General features: G+C 47.2%; 1 protein-coding gene across 5 annotated transcripts in view; it reads right to left on the reverse strand.

Moving 5' to 3' along the window:
* The window catches only part of LOC100598886 (pregnancy-specific beta-1-glycoprotein 4-like), a 100,435-nt gene extending 90,594 nt beyond the window's left edge, over positions 1 to 9,841 (reverse strand). For 2 of the 5 annotated variants that reach the window (XM_003280971.3, XM_030797122.1), the window contains exons 1-3: positions 9,562 to 9,625; positions 7,957 to 8,322; positions 2,142 to 2,420 (exon numbers count right to left, since the gene is read on the reverse strand). In XM_003280971.3, the coding sequence (XP_003281019.2) occupies positions 2,142 to 2,420; positions 7,957 to 8,322; positions 9,562 to 9,625 (709 nt within the window). Of the gene's footprint in view, positions 1 to 2,141; positions 2,421 to 7,956; positions 8,323 to 9,561 lie in introns of all 5 variants that reach the window. The other 3 variants (XM_004091009.3, XM_030797123.1, XM_030797124.1) reach the window with 3 other exon arrangements.
* Positions 9,842 to 10,566: the final 725 nt, after the last annotated feature.

Here is a 10,566-nt window from a genome sequence, read left to right on the forward strand (position 1 = left end):
AAGGTGGGGCAGTTTTTTGCAGGTGTTTCATGATGAGTTACTTGAACCAGTGACCTCTAAAGATAGAGCAGAGTGCAAAGAATGATCTAGAAAGAGTGAAGGGGACAGGCAAGAGCTGGTGGCCTTGGAGAACAATGTTCCCTGTCCTGGGTTATTTAAGTTTCCTCTCCTTCTGCAGAGAGCAGGTGAGGAACATGTGGATCTTTCCAGAAATACATGTGGACATTTGCAAATGCAGAACTGACTTGTGGAAAGGGTGGGAATGAACTGCTGGAAATCTGGTCCTCATAGGCCATGTGTGTTTGATGGATATGAGACAAATTTGGAGAGAAGTTTTGCAAATATTTTCTTTCATTGGACATTCTACTCTCTGATTCCATGGGTTCGACTACTCTAGGGACCTCATGTAAGTGGATTCCAGAGTGAATATGAGAAGAGACTGCTGGTTGCCAGGAGCTGGGAGTGGGGAGAATCAGAAGTTGTTCATGGCTGTGCAGTTTCAGTTATGCAAGGTGGGGAGGTTCTAGAGATCTGCTGTACAGCTTGATGCCTATAGTTCACACAGATTGAGTATTTCTTCTGCATAAGACTTAGGACAAAAAGTGTTTTGGATTTCTGACATTTTTTGATTCTGAAATATTTGTCATATACTTACTGGTTTAGCATCCCAAATCTGAAAGATTCAAAGCCTAAAATGCTTCAGTGAGCATTTCTTTTCAGCATCAGATTAGCAGGCAAAAGTGAGAGGTGATAAGCCAAATATATTCTTGCCCTTTTTTTTTCTCCCACCAAGTTTCTAGCTTGGTGATTAGTTTTCAGTCAATTCCATACTGGCTATGCTGCACTCGTATATTTTTGAAGGCTTTGGGATGTGAGAAAGGCTGATTGCTATTTTCTATGTCATCAGAACTTTCCACCTTTCTATGGTTGCATCTTTTTCTCAGTGTTTCTGTTGTGGCAGTCATTAATAAGAGCCTGTCAGGTCAGATTTGGGACAGAGTTTTCTAATTCTGCAAAAAATGTTACTGGGATTCTGGTAGGGGTTGCATTGAATCTGCCACTCACTTTGGGTAGTATTTTCTTTCTAACAATATTGATTCTTCCAATCCATGAAAATGAAATGTCTTTCCATATATTGATATCGTCTTTAATTTCTTTCAGGAATGTTTTCTGGTTTTCAGGGTATAATCATTTGACCTTTTTGATTAAACCTATTCGAAAATATTTTATTCCTTTTGATGTTAATGTGAAGTGAAAGTCTTTTCCTAATTTCCTTTCAGATTGTTCATTGTTAGTGTATAGTCCAAAGAATTATCTAGAAAGGGTGAAGGGGACAGGCAAAAGCTGGTGGTTTTGGAGCAGAAACATATTCCCTGTCCTGGGTTTTGATTTTCCCTCTCCCTTTGCATAGGGCAGGTGGCTCTTCCCTGATAGCTAGATAGACTTCACTGGAACACATATTGCCAATGCTCCAGGGATCCACTTACCAGGGCCTATGATGCTCTTGATTATGAGATTTGTTCCACCAGTGGCTGAGTTACGGATAAAACAGACATAGACCCCTCTATATGTTTTAGTGATTTTGGGAATAAAGGACACTTGTGATGATTGCTGGAACTTCCCATCAATCAGCCAAGAATGCTCTGCCAGTGGGTGAGAGTCTGTGAGGCAGGAGAGCTTGGGGACTTCCCCTGTATGGTAATAGGTGTATGAGGAAGAAATGGTGGGGGCATCCAGGCCATCTGGAGCAAAGAGAATAAAGTCACAGGTGATATTGTCAGAGGGAAGGGAAACTCCTGGTCTGTGGAAGGGCCACAGTGACCCTGTGAGCCAAGTCGCAGCACTGAAGTCCCAGCCAAATCCCCGCTGTGTTCACTGATCTGGCGCCTGAGACATTCACCTGTTTCTCCCATCACAAGCTGTGGAGCCTGAGTCTCCATGACAGGAGCAGCCTCTTTTCTCCTATTGTTGATCAAGCCTAGGCCTACCCTGGTTTGCTTGGGGCAGAAAGTCATGGCCAGCTTTGATGTCCAGGGGTAAAGGTCTCTGTACTTGGACCTGAGAGGGACTGAGAGGCCTGGCCTCTGGCCATGTGTATTTGGGATGGCAGCCTGGCTCCCCGAGGAACAGAAGATACTCACGGAGGAGATTCAGGGTGACTGGGTCACTGCGGCTGGCACTCACTGGGTTCCGTATTTCACATTCATAGGGTCCTGAAATATACTTTGTGACACCATACAGAAAGAGGGTCCTGTTGGTTTTGGACAGCTGCAACCTGGGAGTCACAGGGAGGTTCTGACCATTCATCCACCACAGGTAGCTTGCGTCCGGAGTCTCAGGATCACAGGTTAACTTCACAACCTCCATGGCCTCCCTGGGGTTTAAGTTGCTGCTGGAGATGGAGGGCTTGGGAGTCTCCACTGTGCAGAAAAGAGAGAGAAGATTGCCCTGTGTGGCACCTTTGATTCCTCCAAAGGCATTTTTCAATCAGAGTTGGTGTTTCCCATCTCTCAGCCCACCCAAGTCCTTAAGAGCCCATGGCAGGTGTGTGTGTTACAAGACAGATGCATGGCAATCTGAGGGCTCGGAGATTGTGAGGCTGCCTGCTTTATGTGGGAGAAGCACAGACTTTCTTAAGTGTGAATTGAGCAGCAGCATTTGGTCATGGAAAGGCACAGGACCAGCAGTCACAGCCCCTGGTGCCTCTGTGAGTCCCTCCGTCTCCAACTGCCTGCCTGGCCCACCTTGTGGTCCTCACTTGGAGCATGCAGTGCTGGGATCTTCTTAGTTTCAGTCTTACTTTGCCCCCCGAGGTATGTTTTCTATGCAGCTTCCCTTTCCAAGGACATCCTAGAGATGGATGATGGAACTTCCCATTGTCCTTAAACCCTTTGGGTACTGGAAAGCCTGGCCTGGGACTGGGTACTTCAGCAGAAATAACACAGGGGAGACCAGCGTCAAGACTGGAGGTCAGTTCAGTCATCAGGCAGGGGAGCTACAAGGTGGGGCAGTTTTCCCAGGTGTCTCACAGTGACTGACTTGAGCCAGTGACCTCTAAAGATAGGGGAGAGTCCAAGGAATGACCTACAAAGATTGAAGGGGACAGGCAAGAGCTGATAGCTTTGGACTAAGACCATGTTGCCTGCTCTGGGTCCATGATGCTCCCCTCCCCCTGTAGAGGGCAGGAGAAGACCATGTGGATCTTTCTGGAAGTACATGTGGATGTTTGCAAATGCAGAACTGACTGTTGGAAAGGGCGAACATGAACTGATGATGGAAGTCTGGCCCTCATGGACCATATGTGTTTGGTGGATATTAGACCAATATTTAGGAAGAAGTGTTGCAGATACTTTCTCTCATTAGACATTCTACCCTCTGATTCTGAGTTTGACTACTCTATGTACCTCATAACAGTGGATTCCAGAGTGAATCAGAGAGTAGAATAGTAGTTTCCAGGACCTGGGATCAGGGGAATAGAGTGTTGTTCCGTGCATGTGCGGTTTCAGTTATGCAGGATGAGGAGGTTCTAGAAATCTCCTGTACAGCCTCATGCCTATAATTCATACAGATAAAGTGCTCCTTATGCAGAAAGCTTCAAACCAAGTGTTTTGGATTTATATTTTTTTATTTTGGAATATTTGCAGTATATGTACTGGTTTAGCATCCCAAATCTGAAAAATTGAATATCCAAAATGCGCCAGTGAGCATTATTTTTAGCATCACATCCGTGGTCAGAAGTGTCGAGTTTTGGAGCATTTCAGATTTTGGATTTCTGGATTTGGGATGCTCAATTTGTAATACTGGAATTTTCCCATAAAATATTGTCAGGCATTTGGACCTCATGTTATCTTCCGACTCTAGTAACAACAACAAAAAAATTTGGAGGAAACATTAAAATGTTTTCATAAGTGGAAATTTTTACTGATGGTCCAAATATCTAAGATCAATTGCTGGTAGCAGTATTTCTGTTAAGACCAAAATAAGGTTTAGGTGTGCCATGAATTCCAGCAGGATCACATTATACTCAAAGAAAGATGCCAAAGGTGATTTGAAATTTGCAACTCCTTAAGTAGAGAGAGTCCGGTTAAAAGGACAGAACTGGTCAGTGCATCAATTCCATGAAGGGAGGAATGATGCCAAATTAAAAGAAGCGATGTGTGTTATGTTAGTAAATATAGAAAGAACTCCCTGCTTCTAATTTCTCTGCAGAGTTAGGAAAAATGGGGAGGACCCCAAAACAGGTATGTGAAATGCTTTCTTCATTTTCTCTTAAGCTCAGGAAACACCACTAGAGTTTAAGTTTGTGTGAATTAGGAAGAGTCTAAGTGAGATGCCAATGGCTTGTGTGTCTCCCCACACGAAGAACTCCAATGTATGAAAATGGCATCGTCATGAGGAAACAGTTGTATGTGGCACTGGCAGTAAAATCATCAGATAGCACCGACCTGGCCACCTCCAACTGGTCCCCAAAACCACCAGTATTCCCATTATATGCATGTTACAACTTTTGTAGTTGTCCCACAACTGCAAAATTTAAAAATTGTTATTGTCAAAACAAAATATTAAATATGAAGTTGAATATGTTGTTCCACTTTTTTTTTCCCACTCTTTTTGAATTTTCCTGTTTCAGTTTTGGAAGTTTCTATTGACACATCCTCAAGCTAGGGATTCCTTCCTCAGCTATGTGTAGTCTACCAGTAAGCATCAAAAGCATTCTTCATTTCTCTAACAGCATTTTTTTTTTTTGTTCTGAGATAGAGTCTCGCCCTGTCACCCAGGCTGGAGTGCAGTGGCATGATCTCAGCTCACTGCAAGCTAGGCCTCCTGGGTTCATGCCATTCTCCTGCCTCGGCCTCCCAAGTAGCTGGGACTACAGGCGCCCGCCACTATGCCCGGCTAATTTTTTGTATTTTTGTAGAGACAGGGTTTCACTATGTTAGCCAGGATGGTCTCTAGCTCCTGAATTTGTGCCTGCCTCGGCCTCCCAAAGTGCTGGGATTACAGGCGTGAGCCACTGTGCCCAGCCATCTCTGAGGGATTTTAGCGAGTTGTTGACTTTTGAGTTTGTTCAGCTTTTTACTTAGTGTTAGAACCGAGTGACCAATTTCAAGCTTGTTATGTGCCTGACAGGAAGCCAGAAGTCTCTAGGAAGTGACTAGAGAATGTGAGCTCCATAGCAGGTTGAGGATGGAGTCACGATTGAAACGGGTGAAATGAGTCCATGGGCTTTGGGGACTGCAGGCCTGTCCAGCCTCTGACACTCTGGTGAGTCAGTGCAAAGATTACAACAGTGACAGCAAACTAGCATGGCTGACTCCATCTGGCATCTAGTCTCAGGCTAGCTGTCCTCATTCATTCCTGGGCATAGGCCAGGCTAACCTTGGGAGGAATTTAGTTTATGGTTTAACTTTGAAGCAAGAATGAGAATAGTTCCTCGATAAGACTAACACCCTTACTTTGCCCAGGGACTGCCTTTGTAGAACTAGTGAAAGACCATGAGATTAAGATGATAGGAGAGAACTCAATTGTGCTAAAATGTAGGCACAATTTCTATAATTCCTGACTGCTCAATTGTCATTTGGCCAGAGTTTACAAAATTTGTAACTAATTGCTCCTGTAGATAACATCACTATTGTAGAACGTGAGATTGGTCTTTTGAGATGTTTCTCATTCTTTTGCATTCTGGCAACCGGCTGACCTCATCCATACCTATGACTAATGGCTCAGCCAGTCATGTGGTCCCTACCTAGATGTGGATTCAAGCAAAAACAGATCATTTCCCTCCACCCTCATGATCCCATCACCAATCAATCAGCAGTACTCATTTTTTAGTCCTGTGCCCCTGAAACTATCCTTGAAAATCTCTAACCCCTGATCCACCAGGGAGGCTGATTTGAGGAATAATAAACCTCCGTCCTCCTGTTTGGCAGACTTGGAGTTGTTAAAATATTTCTTGACTACAAATCAGCATTTCAATAATTTTTTTTTTTTTTTGGTGCAGGAGGCCAGAAGAACTTGTCTGGCAATTATAAGAGTGGATGGAGGAACTGCCTATCCCTGTCCCATGGTCTTGTCCACAGGTCAGCCTCACAAAGGGAAAGAGCCCTGGATGGGAATACAGTGGAAGGTCATTCTCTTAGTGACCTGGGGACATTGGCTCGAGATGAAGCCTGGCAGGAGTGGCAACTCCAGTGATTTCTGCACCTTTCCTATTTCCTGGGAGGTGGGCCAGGCCACAGTGTTAGCGGGAAGGGAACAGAACAGCCTGCCTAGTTAGAGGGAGTGTCTGGGGAAGGCCTACGGATGAAGGAAGAAGCTGTGCAGGACAGGGCTTGCCAGTCAGAATGAAGTGGGAGGAAGATGAGGGACACAGAGAAGCAGAGAGAGGCAGAGACACCATGGCAGTGAGCAGTGAGGGCTACACTGACTTCAGAGACCCCAGGGACCAGGTGCCCCCAGTTCCACAGTCCAGGACCAAGGAGCCCTGAGAACCCTCCGGTGGCCAAAGAGCTTCAGAGTTACATAAGGTGGGGTGGCTTTAGGGGCAAGAGGTAGTGGGGGGATGAAACATGGGTGTCAGCCTCTGAAGGACAAGGGACAGGTGTGGCTAGAACCTCCTAGGATTCTGCATCCAAGATCCCATCTCTAAAGAGGTTTTGGATCATTTGATTCTTCCTTCGATTCCTTCATTTGTTATGTGAGAGCTCCTGAGTGTGTCTCTCTCACTGGGCCTGTGCTAGTGTAGGGTGTGAGTGCGGAAAGAAAACAAGATCCTCTCCTTGATCCTCTCATGACAGTGACATGGACACTTTGGGAAAGACAGGATTTCAGGTTCAGTGATGGGGGTGAAGATCTGAGGGGGAGGCCTGTACATTTCTTTTGCACTGACTCTGACGGTTTAGGCAGGTGATTTAGTTCTGGGGTACAGACTAATCAGCTGACCATTTGCTCTCACTCCTCTGAGGTTAACCTCATTTGACTCAGATCTCCCCTTTGTGTTTGTGTGACTCTCGTTCAGTGACTGTGCCTTCCTGTGCCTCAGTTTTCTCTCAATCAAATAAGCCAAATGGCAAATGGACTGTGGCTTTTCATTCTATCTGTGAATAAATTTTAAATTATTCACAGTCACCTGACCTAATGCTTGGCACAGTGGAGATGTTCACACAAACAACATTCATTACTCATTTGCTTCCATGAGAAAGCACCTTTAGGTCAGATCCCTGTGGACAAGCTGCTACCAGGTACATCTTCTCTCTTCTGTTTCTGCTTCTGGAGACATTAGACTTTCTAAGGACTGTCCTAAGCCTCCCAAGGCAGTTGGCTGATGGTCTACAAAGCTTGTCTTTCTGTCCTCTCCACTCTGAGTCTCAGGTGAAGAAAGGTCTGTCCTTGCCCAGATGAGGCTCTGAGGGCTGAGCCCTGGCTTGTGAGCAGCTCCAGGAGACACAGTCCTCAGACAGCTGGTAAATCTTTGGTCCCAGTAAGCCCTGCCCAAGAAGCCACAGGCCAGCCCTGGCACAGGCTCCTCAGCTTTATCTGGAGTAAGGATTTAGGGACAGGGTTCTGGGGTTGAGGCTTCTAGGGCTGAGCTTCTCTGAGAGTATCTCAGGGGGCCCCTCTGGCCAAGCTCTACTCAGTTCTCCAGGGTCTTTCTCAGGGTGAAATTTATGAAGAGTGCATGAGGTGCTTGGCTGAGACTGATCTCCTGCGGCTGAGTCCCCCCATCAGACTGTCCTTCCTCTGCAGCAAGTGTCTGCAGGTCTGGATGCGGGAAAGGAATTCTGGTCTGTTGAAATTTGTCTCCTCTGTGTGTGTCCTGCACTAAATGCCCAAACCCCAGCATGGGACATACTGCAGAGAGGGACACAGGCACAGTCCATGCCTGACAATCCTGTGTGTGTGAAGTAGAAATGACCCCTGCCCCCCAACACCCAGGGATCATGTGGAATCACTCACGGTGTAAGGTTACAGTGAAATGTCCAGTTACTCCTGTAGTCTCATCACCTCGCTTTATGATGTGTAAGGTGTAGGATCCTGTGTCCTCCCGGGTGACATTCTGGATCAGCAGGGATGCGTTGGAATATACTGTTTCTCGTCCAGTGTATGCAGGCCCAGATATAATTATCTGATTGTCTACTACATATGATGTAATGTAATGGTAATGGTCCGTCATTTGCCCTTTGTACCAGATGTAGCCAGTAAGATTCTGGGGCAAATTGTGGACATGTAGAAGAACATCCTTCCCCTCAGAAAGTTTTGGTGGCTGGGCTTCAATAGTGACTTGGGCAGTGGTGGGCGGGTTCCAGAAGTTTAAAAGTGATGCTAGGAGGAGGAGAGAGCATCAGTTAATATTGAGATGTATGTATTGGAGTGAAAAGTTGGGGCCCTGTGTCCTGAGAAGTTCTCTTCAATCCTCAGCCTTGCAGACACACACACACACACACACACACACACACACACACACACACACAAACACACATACATAAAAGGGGCATGTGTGTTTGTGTGTGTGTATGTGTGTCTGTCTTACTGTCCTACTAGGTCAAGGTCAGTAGCATTATCCCCATTCCTTCAACACTTCTGACCTTGGCATTTTTCTGTTTGGAATCCTCTTCCCCGGGGGTCGGCACGGCCCCCTGCACACTGCCCCCAGGTCCTGCTCACATCAGGGCATCCTTAGACTTCTTTCCTGACACCTCCTTCAGAGACCCTGGGTCTTCCCTTTCTGACCTTTCCCTGCTCTGCTCCCTCCAGGGTTCTTGTCAACACCTGACCTCACATTCTAGATCTCTTTCCATGTCTGTCTTCCTCCTCATGGCAGCGTGAGCTCCGTGAGGACAGGGACTTTTGTGATCTTGGTTGCATCCCAGTGCCTGGAACAGGCTGCAGACTCCTGTAGATGTGAGAGTTCTCAGGGCCCTCCACGACCTGGGTGTTTTTTGTTTTCCCCCAATTGTTGATGTTTTTTGCTGAGGACAGTGTTTCATGCCCTGCTTATATTTTTATTTGAAGTGTCATCTGATATAGTTATTATTATCATTTTTCAAAATGTGGTGGCCCCTGATGATTAATCAGGAAAACAGAACACTTAAGATTTTCCTACCTCTTACCAATTCCGGTTCAATGTGGCTTTCCTGTTTTGACCCCTGTCCCTCTCTGGTGTATTTTCCCCCATCCAGGCTCCAACAGAGCCTTCTTTCCTTTTTTTCTTTTCTCTCTTTTTTTTTTTTTGAGAGAGTCTCGTACTGTCGCCCGGGCTGGCGTGCGGTGGCCCTCTCTCGGCTCGCTGCAACTTCTGCCTCCTGGGTTCACGTGATTCTCCTGCCTCAGCCTTTCGAGTAGCTAGGATTACAGGAGCACACCACCATACCTGGTTAATTTTTTGTATTTTTAGTAGAGACCGGGCTTCACTGTGTTGGCCAGAGTGATCTTGTGATCCACCCACCTCAGCCTCCCAAAGTGGTGGCTTCTTTTATTTTTTAGAATCGATCCTCTACAGGAGACCCCACCCAGTGACTCTGCTTCCTCCTCCTGTCCTCTGCCAGGAAGTTCTCTCCTCACCTGTGAGTAGGAGCCCCTTCCAGGTGATGCGCTGTGTGGATGGAGGGGCTGAGAGGGACCCCATGGTCTCTGCTGCCGGCGTGTTCTCCTCTGTGGAGATGAGCCTAGGATCCAGAAGCTTCTTGAGCACGGCTGTCAGCTGTGCTGTCCTTCCTCCTTCTGCGCTGAGCCTCTTCCTGGGGCAGGAGCACTTCTCAGGCTCATGGGTGGGGTCAGGCCCAGGACACCTCTCTGTCCCCTCCTCTCTCAGTGCTGCCTCCTTGTCCCTCCTTCTGTTTTTCCTTTTGTCTGTGTTTCAGGTCCCTGGGAATTGTGGACTCCTCTGCCTTTTTCAGCAGTGATTCTTTCACCAAACCTCAACATACACTTTGTGCAGACACACACACACACACACACACAGAAGAGACACACACAGACCCACACAGCCACACACATACCCTGCAGGTTGGGCAAACACAGTCCTGGGCCTCAGCCTCCTGCTGTCCCCATGGCTCTGGGTCGGGGTGCACATTCACGCCCTTTGCCCTCTTTCATCCCCATCTGGCTCTCCCTTTCAGTGCAGGAGGCTGCAGCTGCACCAGGTCCCTGTCACAGTGACACACCATTGTGCTGTGGCTGAGCTGTGTGTTGCCTGGTGAGAGGGACCCTTCCCTTCTCTAATCGTGTCTAGCTTGGCTGCAGCTTCCAAGGATGGACATTCAGAACCTGCGTGTCCCAGAGGAAACTGTCCTTCGTGGAGGTGTGCAGGGTGAATCTCTCATGCCGCTTGGGAGGAGAGGCCTGTGCTGGTTGCTCAGTGGGGGCTGTGAGTCCCATAGTCAAAGGGACAGTTCTCGGTCACTCTACGGCTCCCTGGGCTCTGGCGGCTGAGCTGGAGCTCAGGGTTTCTCATGTTCTTCCTGACCATCTTTGAGGTCCTCTCTTCTCTGCCCAGCTGATTGTCCTGTGGTCACCACACCTTCCCCGTGGTGGTGCAGGAGGAAGTGGGGAGTTACCCAGGAACCC

The sequence above is a fragment of the Nomascus leucogenys genome, chromosome 17, assembly GCF_006542625.1.
Source record: "Nomascus leucogenys isolate Asia chromosome 17, Asia_NLE_v1, whole genome shotgun sequence".
NCBI lineage: Eukaryota > Metazoa > Chordata > Mammalia > Primates > Hylobatidae > Nomascus > Nomascus leucogenys.